Source organism: Pan troglodytes, chromosome 10 (genome assembly GCF_028858775.2).
Source record: "Pan troglodytes isolate AG18354 chromosome 10, NHGRI_mPanTro3-v2.0_pri, whole genome shotgun sequence".
Lineage (NCBI taxonomy): Eukaryota > Metazoa > Chordata > Mammalia > Primates > Hominidae > Pan > Pan troglodytes.
This window is the reverse complement of record NC_072408.2, coordinates 111,880,496-111,898,631: the sequence shown is the minus strand read 5'-3', so window position 1 is coordinate 111,898,631 and position 18,136 is coordinate 111,880,496. Positions and strand designations below refer to the sequence as shown.

Here is an 18,136-nt window from a genome sequence, read left to right as displayed (position 1 = left end):
ACCACCTCGGCCTCCCAAAGTGCTGGGATTACAGGCGTGAGCCACCGCGCCCAACCGCAATTCTCCAAGTTTTAATGATGGTTCTTTTTTGTCTCCTTACTCTCTTAAACACATTCATCCATTTCAACAAATTTTTTTTTAACAAGTTATTTTTTATTTTATTATTATTTTTTTAAAGCTCTGGTTAGTGCTAGATACTGTAAATCCTGATTAATCAGACATGGACTTAGCTTGCAAGGAGCTTCCAACAGAGACGTTAATAGGTATACAAATACCAGTAGCAGATTGAGACAGCCATAACAGATGCATAGACAAAGATTATTTCCTGTTAAGAGGAGTGAACAATTATTTATGGGGAATAAGGAGACTAAGAGAGAAAAGAATCAGAAAAAAGCGCCTCCAGGAGGCAGCATGTAAGCGGTACCTTTCAGAAAAGAAACGGTCGTGCCAAGATAATTACAAGTGACAGATGACAAGCTTTTCTGGGAAACATTGTCCAAGAAGGAATAGGCAAGAACTGCAGTCAAGCAGAATTACATATGCAAAAGAGCAGTGAGAAATAAGAGAAAATGGCAAATTGCAGACGGCCCTGAATGTTGGGCTAAGAAGTCTGGCTTGAGATAAACGTCCAGCTAAAGCAGGTCTGAGCGTTTTTTCCAGAGAGGTGAGGGAGAAGGGCATGTATCTATTAGGTTGATGCAAAAGTAATTGCGGGTTTGCCATTATTTTCAGTGGCAAAAACCACAATTACTTTTGCACCAATTTATTTATTTATTTTTAAGACAGAGTCTCGCTCTGTTGCCCAGGCTGAAGTGCAGTGGCATGATCTCAGCTCCACTGCAACCTCCGCCTCCCCGGCTCAAGTGATCCTCGTGCTTCAGCCTCCCGAGTAGCTGGGACTGCAGGCATGCGACATCACGCCCGGCTAATTATTTTATTATTTTTTATTTTTAGTAGAGACGGGGTTTCACCATGGTGGCCAGGCTGGTCTCGAACTCCTGAGCTCAGGCCATCTTCCCTCCTCGGCCTCCCAAAGTGCTGGGATTACAGGCGGGAGCCACCGCGCCCGGCCTACCGTCCTACGAGGTAGGCATCAGGATCCCTCCACAGCGAAGGCGCCCCCACTACGTATCTGTCTACAGGCGTGCCTTTTACGGGCTGTGCTATGGACAGCACTTGGGATGTTAGATTGACCACTAATAAGGTAGATCCGTATACACTGCTGCGGGGCTGAGTAACTGGTAGAGGGTCCCACAGTTAGAAAGCACCTGGACCTTGGCTAGAATTGGCGGAAAGTCCAGGCAGCGGAGAGGCGCGGTCCCTGGGACTGGGCGCGCTCTTGGCACCAGGGTCAGGGCCCACAGGCTCCAGGAAGCCCACGCGCTCCGCCGGGTCGCACCAGGTTGGCTGTCCGAACGCAGCCAGCTGGCGGGGCGGGGCCTTCCAGCTGGGGGCGGGGTCTTGACAGCTAGGGGGCGGGGCCTCGCAGCTGGTAGGGTGGGGCGGGCCGCGGGCTGTGGGCTTTGGGAGGGGTGCGGACTAGCAGAGGCCGAGAGCCGCGAGCCGCGAGCCAGGCAGTCCGGGGCATCCAGACTGCAGGCCGCGCCCAGGCCGCGCCCAGGCCGCGCCCAGGCTGCGCCGCCCGCCTGCCTCCCGCGCCGCCGCGTCGCCAGTGCTAGCGCTCCTCTCCAGCATGCTGCGGCGGGGCAGCCAGGCGCTCCGGCGCTTCTCCACTGGCCGGGTGAGTCCGGCCCGGGCGAGCGTCCCGGCTGTCACCCTGTCCTGGTTTCCAGACTCCGGGGCGGGAGGGCCGGGGCGGTGGGGCTGGGGATGAGCAGCGATGCTTAGACTTTGCTAAACACCAAGACAGCGTTTAAAACAAACAAACAAACAAACAAAAACAGAGAGACCTCAGAGGAGGGCTTGGGGAGGGTCCCGGATGGGAATTGGCACGCAAGCCATTGTCTTCTGCCGGGAGGGGGCTGAGGATGCAGTTTTTGGACGTGTCAAGTCTGGCTGGGATGGCAAGGTAGGAACAGTCACTTGGTAAGGAGGACAGAGTCTGCTTCCTTTCCTTTTTCACTTCAATCATGAGATCCCTGGTCAAGAGCTGGAGCCATATGGGACCGAGACTGTCTCCTGGAGGAGGGGAGTATCAAGTCAATAGGGTCCTCGTTGGCGGCCTGGGAGGTGTAAGCGCTCGAGACTGGCACGCAGGGCCGGTTCAGATCATGGCACTCAAAGCTGATGGCTGCAAGCTCAGTATTCCTGAGCTGAGCTGCAGATGGCAAAATTTCTAGAATTGCCAGGCGCTGCAGAGGCAGCCACGCTGGAACACTATTCTACTGTAGCACAAGAACCGAGCTCTGGCCCAGCCCCGCGCCTTGGAATTGCATCAGCTCCTCCAGAAATGGAACCGAGAGAGGACACGTTGCACTGTGGTGCTGCCTTCAGCACCCAGGGGGCCTCGGGACTGTTTAGGGAAGAGAGAGAGAGAGAGAGAAAAAATAAAAACTGTCTTATGTATCGTATCTCTTTTATAGGAAGTACATAAAAGAATTTGCTTATCGATTCTTTTTCTCGGCCATGCCAAAGCCATATGTACATATGTATATATTCAGATGTAAAAAACTTGGAGGCAGAGAGAAGTCTTGAGTAGCACCAAAAACTGGCCCAAACTTGCATCAAAGGAAAAGCTTTCTGTATCCCAGACAACCCCAAATAATAAGAATTCGTTTTACTCTTTGCAACCAGTTCTAGTTACTTTGAGGTATAGTCACCTTTTATAAAACGAGGGGTGGGGGTGGGGAAGACCTGCTCTGCTAGGACTTTTGCCTGCTCTCCTGGACCCCTCATTAGCCTCCCCCACCACGTGGCACATGGGATCCCAGATGGATAGCACAGAAAGCAACGGGCTGTGCCCAATGCCTGAGCCTGTTTTGTTGGCCTCCTCTGTCAACACCTTTCATTGACTTGTCTTTTTTGGAGACCAGAAGGAAGTCTTGCAGAATGAAAAGATTTTGATAGTGCGGTTTGCATAAGATTTCAGTAATAAAAGGTAAACATCTCAGGTGGCAAATGGCATAAACAAAACTATGGATGTGGGGAAGAACTGGCGTGATCAGGGTCTGACTGTACGCAGGGGTGCATATGGAAAAGCAGTGATACTCATGGCTGGGAAGAAGACAGTTTCCTCAATGGTCGAAAGGAAGCTATTGAGTGATGAATGAAAAATGTGGGATGTTTTATCCTGTAGAAAATGTTCTGGACTGTGTTTTATAAGAATTATTCAAAATCAAACAGATACATGGCTGGTGGAAATATAAAATGGTACAGCCACTTTGGAAAACTGTGTGGCAGTTTTATATGTAGTTAAACATAAACCTATCATATGACCCCAGAATCACACTCCTAGGTATTTACTCAAAAGAAATGAAACCTTATTCACCCGCATAGAAACCTGTTTATTGATGTTTCTAGAGGTTTTATTCATAATTGCCAAAAACTGGAAATAAATTGTCCTCAGCTGGTGACAGGATAAACAAGCTGTCGTATATCCATCCATACAATGGAATTCTACTCAGTTGGGGGAAAAAGAAATGAACTACTGATGCATACAACATGGATGGAACTCAAATATATATGCTAAGTGTAAGAATCAGACTCATAATGCTACATATTTTATGATTTCATTTATCTGACATTTTGGAAGAGTAAAACTATAGGGACAGAAAAAAGATCAGTGATGTCTGGAGCTGGAGATAGGAGGAAGGATTGATTATAAATAGGCATAAAGGAATTTGGGTGGTATGGAACTGTTCTACATCTTGATTGTGGTAGTGGTTACGTGACTGTGTGTTTGTTAAAACTCACAGCACGGTACACTGAAAAGGGTGCATTTTACCCATGCAAATTATCTTTTAATTTTTATTTTTTTGAGACAGAGTCTCACTTTGTTGCCCAGGCTGGAATGCAGTGGCACAATCTTGGCTCACTGCTACCTCTGCCTCCGGGGTTCAAGCAATTCTCCTGCCTCAGCCTTTTGAGTAGCTGGGATTACAGACATGCACCACCATGCCCAGCTAATTTTTGTATTTTTAGTAGAGACGAGGTTTTGCCATGTTGGCCAGGCTGGTCTTGAACTCCTGGCCTCAAGTGATCCTCCTGCCTCGGCCTCCTAATGTGTTGGGATTACAGGCATGAGCCACTGTGCCCGGCCTAATTATCCCTTTATCTTTAAAATTTAAAAATCAAACAATGCTTTTAAGTTTAGTATTAAAGCAGAATGAAGGATGAATAAAAATAAAGCTTTCAGAACCTAGCAAAATCCAAGGGGAAAATTAGTTTATAACACTTCTTGATAGAATTCATTTTTCCATCCTCTGTCTTAAATAAAAGGACTTAGAAATACTTAATGATTTCAGCTTAGTGATGGCTGGATCTTTTTAACTAAAACAATGGTTTGCTTTAAAACCCTTTGTCAATTAGATATTATTGCCCACCTCTGATATCCTGCCTGGCTCACTGCTTCTTCTCCCTGTGGTAGGAGTTATTTAGCCCTCTATTCATTTGACATTCCTTTGTTTAGCTTTCTCTGCCAGTGTCTGGGTCAGGTCTGTCTGGTAGCTCTGGGTTTATAGCCTGGCTCCAGGTAACTTGAGGTTACTTTATGATCCAGTCCAAAGAGGTGGGACCCTTCCTTGCTCTTTGGAACCAAGTACCTGCTTTATTTCTCAGTTCTAGGAACCAGGTTCTTGTTTCATCATTGCCCGACCTCTGCTCTGGTGTCTTATCTGTTCATAGGATCTCCAAATTCAACTTTAAACTGTATTTAATTGTCTGTTATACACTGAGGACTCTAAATCCTGAGGATATAATATTAATAGATGCATTAATAAATGCTTTACATATACAATTGTCCCTTGTATTCATAGGGGATTGGTTTCAGGACCTCCCGTGGATATCAAAATCTGAAGATGTTCAAGTCCCTTATATAAAACGGGTAATATTTGTATATAACCTGTGCGTATTCTCCTGTATACTTTAAATCATCCGTAGATAACTTATAATAATGAATACAAAGTAGATGCTATGTAAATAATTGTCCCACTGTATTGTTTATGGAATAATGACAAGAAACATTATACATGTCTAGTACAGATGCAATTTTTTCCAAATGTTTTCGATTCATGGTTGGTTGAATCTACGGATACAGAACCCACAAATACAGAGGGCGACTGTGTACTCCTTTAATCCTCATGATATCTCAGTGAAGTAGGTACTAGGTTAAGCATCCCAAATCTGAACATTTGAAATCTGAAATGCTTTAAAATCTGAACATTTTTGAGCACTGACATGACACTCAAAGGTAATGATCATTACAGCATTTTGGATTTCAGATTTTCAGATTTGGGATGTTCAAATGGTAAGTATAATGCAAACATTCCAAAGTCTGAAAATATCCGAAATCTGAAACACTTCTGGTTCCAAGCATTTTGGATAAGGGATTCTCAACCTAGATTATTATGACCATTTTGCTGATAAGAAAACTGAGACCCAGAAGTGAACTAACTTTTTCAGACTCTCATAACCCAAAAGATAAAACAATAAACAAGAAAGAAATAGTCCCATTTTCAAGGAGTTCATAGATTAGTGGGACAGACTATTAAATCTATGTTTTTAGGAAAAGAATAATAATACATAATACACTAACTAAAATGATATACCAAAAATGAAATATAAATGAGCAATAAAATATGAAAATACACTCAACCAAACTAGTAATTAGGCAAATGCAACTTAGAACAAGATACCATTTTTCACTCATCAGGGTGGCAAAAATCATAAATTTGACGATATTGTGTGTTTAGCAGGGGTGAGAAAACAGTTGATCCACTACTCTAGAGGTCAATTTGATGCTACATATTTAAATTAAATTTATGTTTAAAAATGATCCTGCAGTTTCACTTGTAGGTATCTGAGAAAAATACTTCTACATGGGCACAGGAAGCATGTACCACGATATTCATTGCCATGGTATTTGTAATAATGACATATTGAAAGCCAAAATGTTTCTCAATAGGGACATGAACAAATAAACTGAGATATAGCTACACTAAGGAATACTGTGCAACAATTTCAAAGAATGAATTATATGTACCAACAAGGAAAGTTGTGGAACATTACACATAATATTATTTCATTTGAATTATTTTTGGAAATACAAAACAATACTTTTTGTATATATTTCCATGTTTTTAAATGCCTAGGAAAGGTCTGTAGAATTCACACCAAACTACAATAGTAGTTTCCTCTGGGGAGTGAGAAGGGGATGCAGATTGGGAGTGATGGTCAAAAGGGACTGTAGTCTTATCTGTGATCTTTTTTTTTCATAAGGAGCTTGTGTGTATATGTAATATGTATAATTAAGAATTAATTTTAAAAATTTTATACAATTGAAATATTATAGTAAATTCTGTGCACGGAAATCCTGCCTCTCTAGTACTGGAGTCCGTTTCTGGACTCGAGCCCTTTGGACTGTCTCTCCCTTTACTCAAAGTCTTTGAAGTGTTCTGTGGTCACCAGCCTCGGCCCAGGAGCTCTCTCCAGCCTCTGAGTCCTGGGCATCCCCCTCTGGCATCACCTGCTCATAGGCCCCTGTATTGACATCCCTCCTTTTAAAATATTTTATCCTTTTTATGATGAAAAAACAAAAGTTGGCCAGACATCCAAGAAAGCCCTCGCTGATATCTTCTTTATATAATGAGGCAATAGGAAAATCAAGTTGCACAAGCTTGCCATTTAGGATGGTATCCTGAATCTTGCAGATCTACCTCTATGTAAAGTGTACTTGTTGCTTCTGTTAGTATGAGAGTTTGTTACAATTGGTTGCAAGAGCTTTTACACTATTCCAAACTATATCCTGTGACTATGCTAAAGGTGGATTGCTAGGTCAGCTTTGATTTTCACGCTCTGGTCCATTCTCAACACAAGAGGTGTGTCTACCCGGAGCTAGTTCATGCCTCCAGAGTTACCTAAGCAGTCTATTAGCATAGAAACTAGACTCTCCTGGTTTCAATTAACTCTCCTGCTTAAAGTGGCTCAGTGAATCTCATTGTCTTCACAATAAGGTCCAAATTATTTGACACAAAGCGCTCCATAATGTCTCTTGCTACGGTGTCACTTGTCACCACTCCCTAACTCCCAGTATTGGACACGCTGTGCACATGCATTTGTTTCTTTGTAAATACTGCACCCTCTGCCTGGAACTTCCCAAGCTTCTCCCTTTTCTCTGCCAACTCCCAAGATGGATTCTCTAAGATTCAGCTAAGTAACTCCCTTCTGGAGAAGTCTTCTCCTCTCTTAACCAAACTGTGCTCTCTTATTCTAGCACTGTTACTATGTCTTAGCTTGTGTGCCCTCCCTACTAGTTGGTGGATTCCCGAGTACAGGGACTGCTTCTTTTTATCTTTAGTGTAAGGGTCGCAAAGAGAAATTCCCACAGAGGCCAAACAGGTAAAGCAAATGAGAGATTTGAGCTGGATAGAGGGCAAGACCATGTCTAGGGTAAAGGGGCCACCACTGCTCAGCGCTAGCTGACTGTTGCTATATGGCGCCATAGACCAGGGTTGACAAACCTCCTGAGTTTTTTTGATTTTTGTTTTTTGAGACAGAGTCTTGCTCTGTCGCCCAGGTTGGAGTGCAATGGCGCGATCTCAGCTCACAGCAACTTCTGCCTCCCAGGTTCAAGCGATCCTCCTGCCTCAGCCTCCTGAGTAGCTGGGAATACAGGCACGTGCCACTACGCCCAGCTAATTTTTTTGTACTTTTCATAAAGATGGGATTTCACCATGTTGGCCAGGCTGGTCTTGAACTCCTGACCTCAGGTGATCGGCACCCAGCCAAACCTCCTGAGTTTTAAAGACAAGTTAGAAATTGTGCCTTCTGAGGTGAAACCTCCTAAAAATCTTAACAGAGTCCTCTTAAAAATGCTTTGTGGGCCAAATAAAACACCCCTGCCAGGCCAGTAATGTGCCACCTCTACCATGCACTACGCCCAGAGTGTGGCAAAGCCTGAAAACCTGCTTGTTGGATGAGTCTTGCACAGAGTCAGGCACAGTCTGGGGCACTGTGTGCCGGATGCTCCATGAAGTGTTAGGCACCTCCGGGTCTCAGGAAAATGTACTTTGTTTTATTCTTTTGTGTGAAGGTCCTCTGTGTGAAACTGCCAATTCTTACTTGGATAGCTTTGGCCTTACTTTACACCCTGCCCAGATGGTTCTATTAGCATCTGGCCAAAGAGCTTCAGATCAGGGCAGACTCTTCGCACTGTGCCTTGAAGTTTTCTTTGGAAAGCTATGTGTACCCTTTTTTTTTTTTAATTCTTGGAGCATAGTCAGGGTCTGTATTAACTTGCTTCCTGAAGAATTCCACCAGAGGGTGGACAGCCTGGGAATGCATTATTTGACAATTTGGAAAGCAAAGGCTCTGCTCCCTGCAAAAGTCTCCTCTAGTGAAGAATGTTCTCTCTAAAGAAACAAGGTCGGGCGTGGTGGCTCACGCCTGTAATCCTAGCACTTTGGGATGACAAGGCGGGTGGAGTGCCTGAGCTCGGGAATTTGAGACCAGCCTGGGCAACACGATGAAACCCCATCTCTACTAAAATACAAAAAAAAAAAAAAAAAAAAATTAGCTGGGCATGACGGCGTGTGCCTGTAATCCCAGTTACTTGGGAGGCTGAGGCAGGAGAATTGCTTGAACCCGGAAGGTGGAGGTTGCAGTGAGCCGAGATGGCGCCATTGCACTCAAGCCTAGGCGACACAGTGAGACTCTGTCTCAAAAAAAAAAAAAGAAAAGAAAAAAGAAACAAGATTAGATTATAGAACTTATCATCCAGATTTGGAAATGACTATGTGTCATTTTATGCCCTTTCTCACTAATGCGACAGACACCTATAGTGAGAGCCGGTTAAAGAATGGTGCTGTCTCCCACGTCACTTCCACCGTGGCATTTCCTTAAACAGGCTGATGGAACTATTCCCAATTGACCTGTCAAACTGTTGCTATGTTTTTCTTTTTCTAAAGTAGGAGGGGAACTTTCAGCATAGGAAAGCCTTAGAAACACATCTGCTAAAGTAAGATAGATCCAGGTTTGAATCCTGCCCTGGACCCTTATTAGCTCTGCCCTTGGGCAGGTTACTTAACTTTTCTGACCCCTTTGTTTTCTCATTTGCAAAATGGGTCACTGGGGGGATTAAAGATGTATAATAAGCATTTGATAAATACTTTTTGAATTAATGAAAAGGGCTCAACATAGTGTTTGGCTCATGGTATATTTCCAATAGGAGATATCTATTATCATTATTTGTAGGTACCTAGGTATTGCTTATGGTATGATAATAATAATAGGTAACATTTACTGAGCATTTACTATTGCCATGCACTGTGCTAATGCATTACACACTTTATCCCATTGAATCCTTATAACAACCTTATGAGATAGGTACTATTACTATTCTGATTTTAATTGATGATGGAAAATAAAGCCCAGTTCAAGACTGCATAGCTGGTGTATGAAAAAACAATAGGCACTAGGATAATAAACAGAGTTGGAATCTCAGGGCTGCCTCTTAGCAGCTATTTGACTCCTGGCTACTTAACCTCTCTGTGCTTTAATTTCTTTATCCCTAAAGTGGGTTAATAATGCCTGTCTCCAGGAGTCATTGTGCAATCAAATGAGATAATAATGTGAAATACTTGGCCCAAACTAGGGTCTCATTAAAATGTTTGCTCTTATTTCCACCATTTCTTCCTGACCGAAACTCCCCAGGGCAGAATCTTGTTCTTGTGGGCAGACATACCACTCTCCACAGAGCAGAGATTCTCAGACTTCCATGTACTTCTGAGTCACTGAAGAGTTTGTTAAAATGCAGCTTCCTGGGCTTAAGATTCTGAGTCAGTAGATCTGAAGTAGGGCCCAGGAATCCATATTTTAAACATGTTCTCCCAGTTACTTCTGCCAATACAGGCAGGCACCACACCTGGAGAAATAAGACTGAAGTAAAATAGCCTGTAATCCTGGCACTTTGGGAGGCCAAGGCAGGTAGATCACCTGAGGTCAGGAGTTTGAGACCAGCCTGGCCAACATGGTGAAACCCTGTCTCTACTAAAAATACAAAAATTAGCTGGGCATGGTGGTGTGTGCCTGTAATCCCAGCTACTAGGGAGGTTGAAGCACAAGACTCACTTGAACCCGGGAGGCGGAGGCTGCAGTGAGCCGAGATTGCACCACTTCACTCCAGCCTGGGTGACCATGGAGTGAAACCCTGTCTCAAAATAAATAAATAAAATATATCAGTCCAATTTTCTGGAATCTTGCTAACTCATTATAAACATATTTATAGTCATGAAATCTGAAAACTTCTCAGTGTTAGAAACTCACCTTTATAGCTTCAGCTTCAGTGTAAAGCTCAGAAAGTGTTTCAATGAATGTAGTGTTTCCAAAGATACTGACATGGTTTCTTTTTTTGCGGGGGGGTGTGGACAGAGTTTCACTCTTGTTGCCCAGGCTGGAGTGCAATGGTGCGATCTCAGCTCACTGCAACCTCTATCTCCCGGGTTCAAGCAATTTTCCTACCTCAGCCTCCCGAGTAGCTGGGATTACAGATGCCTGCCACCATACCCGGCTAATTTTTGTATTTTTAGTAGAGACAGGGTTTCTCCATGTTGGTCAGGCTGGTCTTGAACTCCCGACCTCAGGTGATTCACCCGCCTCAGCCTCCCAAAGTGCTGGGATTACAGGCGTGAGCCACCGCGCCCGGCCAACATGGCTTCTTTAAATACTGTCTTTCTCAGAGAGGACTGAATCTGGAATTGAACTCCAAATAACCAGACGACAGCCGAGCGGCACATTACATTTGAGTCATCTCAGTCTCTTGGCTCTTGTGTGTTTGAAAAGTAGTATTTTAGATGTCTTGAATATCTGGCATTGGTAATGGTAAGTGGTAAAGCCAAAATTTTTGTAAGGTGGCAAACATGTAGATTCTATTTCAAGCAACAGCATTAGTTATAGGATTTGAAGATAGCATATAGGACATTTGATTTTTTTGAGAAGAGGAAATTAAATGGTCAGCCATGCATTATCTGCAGGTGAATTTGCTGTTGTTACAGAGTTAATCTGTTTGTTTGCAAGTATTTGTTGAAGCTTACTTAGGTTCTTTGGGGATAGAAAGTTTGGCTGACCCTAGGATGTTTTTTAATTAGTTAAATTAGTTAAAACTTTGTTTTATTATCTGCTCAATTACAGGGAAGTTGTGATCTGGTATCCTTTTAAGTTCATTCCTAAAAACAGGATGTTATGTATGCCTCTAATAAAGTGGGAAATAAGGGAAAATTAAATTTCTTCAAAAACAGAGTTTCTCAGTGAGGCTTTACTAATTTAGAATTACTTGCCAGAACATTAGCGAATCCCATTTAGATTGGTGGGGGATAAACATCCTAAGTTCAGATCCCCGTGGAGCCACATGCTAACATGGAAGAATGTAAGGTAGAGAGAGTTCTGCGGAGGCATTGCCAAGAGAGGAAGCTCATAGGAAGTCATGACCCTCTGATTACCCTCTTTCTTTCTTTCTTTTTCTTTTCTTTTTCTTTTTTTTTTTGAGACAGAGTCTTGCTCTGTCACTCAGACTGGAGTGCTGTGGTGTGATCTCGGCTCACTGCAACCTCTGCCTCCCGGGTTCAAGAGATTCTCCTGCCTCAGCCTCCTGAGTAGCTGGGATTACAGGTGTGTGCCAGCACGTCTGGCTAATTTTTGTATTTTTAGTAGAGACAGGGTTTCGCCATGTTGGCTAGGCTGGTTTCAAACTCCTGACCTCAGGTGATCCGCCCACCTCGGCCTCCCAAAGTGCTGGGATTATAAGCGTGAGCCACCGTGCCCGGCCAAGGGTAGGTTTCTTACATGCATATATTGAGTAGTGGTGAAGTCTGGGCTTTTGGTGTACCTGATACCCAAAGAGTGAACATCGTACCCAATAGCTATCTTTTTTAACCCTCACCCTCATCCAGTGTCTTCTATCCATGCTTATGTCTTCGTCATTGAATTGTTTCACAGGTTTATTTCAAAAACAAGCTGAAGTTGGCACTAATTGGCCAGAGCCTCTTTGGACAAGAAGTCTATAGCCACCTCCGCAAAGAGGGCCACCGAGTAGTAGGGGTGTTCACAGTTCCAGACAAGGATGGAAAAGCTGACCCTCTGGGTGAGTGCATCTTGGGATGACTGGGTCAAGAATTCTCAGGTCCTTACCAATGCTGGACTTCCATCTCATGGTCCAAGGTAGCTGCCTCAGCCCCTACTATCACAGCGCCATTCCAGCAAGCAGGAAGGAAAAGAGTGGGAATCAGGGAAAAGCTTTTTATTAAGGGCATAATCCATATTACTCCCACTTGTATCCCATTGGCCAGAACTTAGTCACAGGCCAAATCTATTTGCAAGAGTGACTGAGAAATATAGATTTGATTTGGGGTGGCTATGCATTCAGCTAAACTAGGGAATCCATTGCTAAAGGATGAAGGGGGACAACTAGCAGTCTCTGCCATATACGTGGACTTCAGAAGGATTGCAAGCATATGACTTTTAGACCTCCTTTCAGAATGAATCCTGGGAAATGAACTCTTCCTTAGTGCCTGGTCCCAGGGTCAGGACCCCCTTTCCATTTGTCATGGCCATTTGGGCTCATGGCATAACTCAGAAAAAGAAAAACTGCCAACCTCACTTATAGAGTAACTATATGAGGAAGTGGGTACAGCATGTGGGTAACAGCATATGTTCTGGAATCAAGGAGTGAATTCTGATTCTGCCACTTACTAGCTGTATGACCTTGGGCAAGTTACTTAATCTTACTAAGCCTCAGTTCAGCGGTAGCTACCTCACGTGGCTGCTATGAGGATTAAATTAGATTAATGTACACAAAGTGCTCACACTATGCCTGGTTCATAATAAGGAAGCATTGACAGTAGTTGAGTATTCTTGTTAGAATATTCAACGAGGACAGTCAAAGATAGCTCTGGGGCAGCCAAAAACTGAAACGGAAGCCCAACACCTGGATGTCTCAGCCTGTCTCAGCAGAGTACTTTTTTCTTTTTTGAGACAGAGTCTAACTCTGTTGCCCAGGCTGGAGTGCAGTGGCACGACCTCTGCTCACTGCAACCTCCACCTCCCGGGTTCAAAGCAATTCTCCTGCCTCAGCCTCCCGAGTAGCTGGGATTACAGGCACCCACCATCATACCCGGCTAATTTTTGTATTTTTAGTAGAGACATGGTTTCACCATGTTGGCCAGGCTGGTCTTGAACTCCTGCTCTCAGGTGATCCGCCCACCTTGGCCTCCCAAAGTGCTGGGATTACAGGCATGAGCCACCACGCCCTGCCTGGAGTACATTTTTTTACAATGAAGACTTCTAAGTTTCCTCCACCCCATTTTTCTTTGCCATATGATCCTTCACAATTTTCTCTCATGATCACATATTTTTTTAACCACCGTTTATCCACTTTCCTGTCATCTGACATGTGAGTTAAGTTTTTTGAACATCTTATGAACACTCACATTTTGTGAACACTATTGTGCTGGTCTCTCAGATTCTTCCAAACGGATTGATCAGGGGCTAATCGTGATGGCTGGGGGTCCTTCAGGACTTCCTCAGGCTTCAGAATTTAGGTTTCATGGTGGAGGCATCATCTCATCCTAAGTCAATGAATTTTGTTGTTCAGATCTAGGAAAAAGGAAAGGGACACAAAAATGCAGATAGAAAGCTTTAGTTAAGACTTCTGGAAATTGCCTAAAATTAACATATATGCTATTATATATTAAATATATATACTTATATTATACAAGTAATATATAATAATATATTATAAAATGTATATATTATATAGGATATTAATATATATCATAATTTCTATAATTTATTAATATATACCATTATATATTAATAATAGTATGTATATATATTTTATACACTTAAACAAATTTTTTTAGAGAAAGGGTCTCACTTCATTGCCCAGGCTGGAGCGTAGTGGCACGATAATGGCTTACTGCAACCTGGAACACCTGGGCTCAAGTGATCCTCCTAAGTAGCTAGAATTATAGGTATGTGCCACCACATCCAGCTAATTTAAAAATAATTTTTGTTTTTTTGGTAGAGATGGAGGTCTCATTATGTTGTCCACGCTGGTCTCAAACTCCTGGGTTTAAGTAATCCTCCTGCCTTGGCCTCTCAAAGTGCTGGGATTACAGGTGTGAGCCACTGTGCCTGACCGATTTTTTAAATATATACTACTCGGGAGGCTGAGGCTGGAGAATGGCATGAACCTGGGAGGCGGGGCTTGCAGTGAGCTGAGATAGCACCACTGCAGTCCGGCCTGGGCGAAAGAGCGAGACTCCGTCTCAAAAAAAAAAAAAAAAATTATATATATATACTACTTATATATAAAACTATACTTAAATATATATATAAATACTTAAGATATAAGGCACACAGTAAAAATGACATTTCATTATGAAAAAAATAGGCTTGTGCTGTTTGCACTTTGGTGGGCCATTCCATTTTCACATGGCATTAGGATGGAGCCATTTGTTTGGGAGGGGACAGTGCTCTTCTTAGGAAGGAGACCCTGGTCTGCTTAGTGAGGCCAAGCCCTTAGCAGGAGCTGAGCATGTATTCTCCTTGGCCTCTCAACTTTGTTAATTTATTTGTTTGGTGAATTTGGGAGAAGGAAGTAGAAAAGCTCAGCTCAGCACTTATGCTGTTCATCTTTTGGGATCTGCCTGTTTGGCAGGGAGAATGTGTTCTGGTCTACGATGTGTTCTGTATAGGGAGGGAAGAGATTCATGGCTTTCTAGCTGTGCCAGAGGTGAGTATGTTAAATTGGTGGGTGAAGTATTGGCACATGCCTCCAAATCTAAAGCTATGTTCTTAAAATGTTGTATCAGTAATAAAGGTACGATTTTTGATCTAAAAAAGAAAAAGCTTTCATTAAAATCTTAAAATATCATCTAGCCAAAAACTTTTCAGTTCTAATTTATTATGCCTTAAGTATATAGATATGTATCACCTTAGCGTGATCCAATTACAACAGGTGAAATTCTAGTCACAATCTAAATTGTTCTTCACCATGTTTTATTTGTAAATATTTCATGAAACTGTAAAATTACAACATATGAATTCATAGTGATGTAAAATTATGGCTAACTTCTAAAAAAAAAAATCTTCTTTTTTATGCTCAGCTTTGGCTGCAGAGAAAGATGGGACCCCTGTGTTCAAGCTTCCTAAATGGAGGGTCAAGGGCAAGACCATCAAAGAAGTGGCAGAAGCCTACAGATCCGTGGGTGCAGAGCTAAATGTGCTCCCTTTCTGCACTCAGTTCATTCCCATGGATATAATTGATAGTCCAAAGCATGGCTCTATCATTTATCACCCATCCATCCTGCCCAGGCACAGAGGAGCCTCTGCTATCAATTGGTGAGATTTTTTCTTTTTACTTTTTTTTTTTGAGATGGGGTCTTGCTATGTTGCCCAGTCTGGGTTCAAACTCCTGGCCTCAAATGATCCTTCTGCCTCAGCCTCCCAAGTAGCTGAGATTTCAGGATTGTGCCAGAACACCCAGTGAGACTTTTTTAATTACAGAGAGGGTGAGTGTATTTCAATTGCCTATATTCTTTCTGTTTTTTACCTAGGTGATCAAGACAAGAAACTAGGCATGCTTGAACAGTTGTGAGGTCCTGATTGGTTACTACTGTTGCATGAACTCCCCTGAGATCTAGACATACAGCGTGAACCAGGACAGCATTTACCAAGAATAGCCTATGGAGTACTAGCTCCATTGACTGTTACTAGGTATTGAGCAAACAAAGGTTTTATGGTCAGTAAGTTTGGTTTATGCCGGAATTTTAATTGCAGGATTCATTTGAGCTATTAATACGGGCTTTAATGTCAGTATCATAATCCCCTAGAGGGAGTCTGAATACACAATGTTCCCAAACTTATTTGGCCACAGAACTTTTTTTTTGCATAGAGCATCTCAAGTACATTTCAGGAAATGCTGAATTACTTGAAATAATCATCAAGTAATTACTTGAAATGATGAAATGATCATCTTCACTGTCCATCTTCCCCATTCAACTCTAAGCTTCTTAAGGAAACGGACTTTGCACAACATTTGTATTGCTATTTTCCAGTGTCAGAAACAGTGGCTGGTACATTGTAGGTACCTAATACCATAGGGACACAATACTGTGGGTTGAGGTGGGCCTTCCTACCCTTTCTGCCTTCTCTCCTTTACCTGCACATTTTCCTAATATTCCTCAGTGTCAAGTCATTGGAATAAGCTGGAAGCCTACACTTGGTTTAAATGTGATGAAAAATATTAATTGTATTTAAACTTTGATGACATGGATTGATTTCTTTTTGGCTCTTATAAATAACACACTATTATTTAGTAGACATATTTGCACTTAGACTTGTACTTTTTCTCAATTTACACTGTTTCCACATGCAGAATCATTGGATCAAAGCACATGAATATTTTCAAGGATCTTGATAGCAATGCCAGTCAATTTCTTAGTATTTCTGAAGAGTTAGTGATTGATGGATTGATTCAGGTCTTGATTTGTAGCTCAAAAGTAAAAAATATTTACATTATTACATGGCTGACCTACCATCATACTCCCTCTGTATTAGCTTGAATTAATAATCAGCTCTGTCCTTCACATTAGCTTCACATTCTGTCCTTCACAGAGTATCCTGTTTTATCTTCTGTTCTTATTCCGCCTAATACAGGGTCAAATACGATGTAGGAATTGGACCCAGGTGGGCAAATTACTTGATCTTGAAGTAGAAAACTGATCCCTGGGAGTCAATGAGTGGTAGTAACGATAGACTCTAATGCCTTTTTGAATTCACTGCAAGTCATTACTGTACATTAACAAGAAAGACAAGATATGAAGATGTATTATATAAAATAGCAGTACCATTAGGCACTGCTTTTTATGAGCCCTGACATCTCCCAGTTCTACTGTTAATTTCTCATGGTAGCTTCATTCATTGTCTACTTTTCCATTATAACTATCTTATACTTTAATATCACTAATTCATCACTTTATGATACAGTTAACCAACATTTTAAATTGAAATTCTTCTTTTCACAGGACTCTAATTATGGGAGATAAGAAAGCTGGGTTTTCTGTTTTCTGGGCTGATGATGGCTTGGATACAGGACCCATCCTTCTTCAGAGATCATGTGATGTTGAACCCAATGATACAGTGGATGCACTTTATAATCGGTTTCTTTTTCCTGAAGGAATCAAGGCCATGGTTAGTATATTTTGCCACCCAGAATTTAGTAAACCTTTAAAGTTTTGAAAATATTTTTTCTTTTATGAAGAAATTATCCATATGAATTTTCACCAAAAATATAAAGTTTAAAAACAAAATTAGATTTTTTTTTAACTAATGGGATGGTATATTTAGGATGGAAATCTGAATTTTTCAATTTCTTAGTCTATGAAACTGACTTATTTTTCTGAGAGCAGTGATCCAATGGATGCAGTAGCATTTAAACTGCTCCATTCTTTTGCCAAATACTTGAATCTTCAACCCTGCCTGTAATGATTAATTGTAAAGAAGTAGATTGAATCTTAAGAAATTTTGCTACGTAATTTGTTATGGAAATTTAAAAGTACTTTAAATTAGCCTCTGTAACAGGGTGAAATTTGGTGTTGCTGTATTTATCCAGAGGTACTCTGGGGTAAAAAAAAAAAAATCCCAAAACATGTATACCATCAAATAAAAATATTGCAATATTAGCCTACACAAATAGTGAAAGCTCCAGCTGATAATTTTGATGTCATTTAATTTTTTTTCAGAGCTAGTATGAAAGAAGTAGCAAGATTATATACAGTAGTAGCCATTGATTTAGGAGACAGGAAAGCAGTGCTTTGCTTGTATCATTCAATGATTAAGAGAGTAGGGCTTCAATGTCAGAAAGACCTAAGCTCAAGTTTCCATTCTACCTCTTCTTTGTTGCATGACCACAGGCAAGTCGCTTAGCCTCTGTAGCTTTGGTTTCTTCATCTATACAGCATGG

General features: G+C 42.0%; 2 protein-coding genes across 3 annotated transcripts in view; one reads left to right on the top strand and one right to left on the bottom strand.

Annotated features, from left to right (window-relative positions):
* The first annotated feature begins 1,487 nt into the window (after positions 1-1,487).
* Positions 1,488-18,136, top strand: part of ALDH1L2 (aldehyde dehydrogenase 1 family member L2) — a 59,988-nt gene continuing 43,339 nt past the window's right edge. The window contains exons 1-4 of one of the 2 annotated variants that reach the window (XM_001160213.8): positions 1,488-1,741; positions 12,109-12,253; positions 15,279-15,513; positions 17,199-17,364. In XM_001160213.8, coding sequence (XP_001160213.3) covers positions 1,694-1,741; positions 12,109-12,253; positions 15,279-15,513; positions 17,199-17,364 — 594 coding nt within the window. In that variant the 5' untranslated portion in view covers positions 1,488-1,693. Of the gene's footprint in view, positions 1,742-12,108; positions 12,254-15,278; positions 15,514-15,751; positions 15,889-17,198; positions 17,365-18,136 lie in introns of those variants that run through there. The other variant, XM_016924088.4, reaches the window with a different exon arrangement.
* Positions 13,599-18,136, bottom strand: part of NOPCHAP1 (NOP protein chaperone 1) — an 85,929-nt gene continuing 81,391 nt past the window's right edge. Inside the window, exon 6 of the mRNA XM_063787070.1 lies at positions 13,599-13,764. The gene's annotated coding sequence lies outside the window, so the exon portion shown is untranslated. The remainder of the gene's footprint in view (positions 13,765-18,136) is intronic.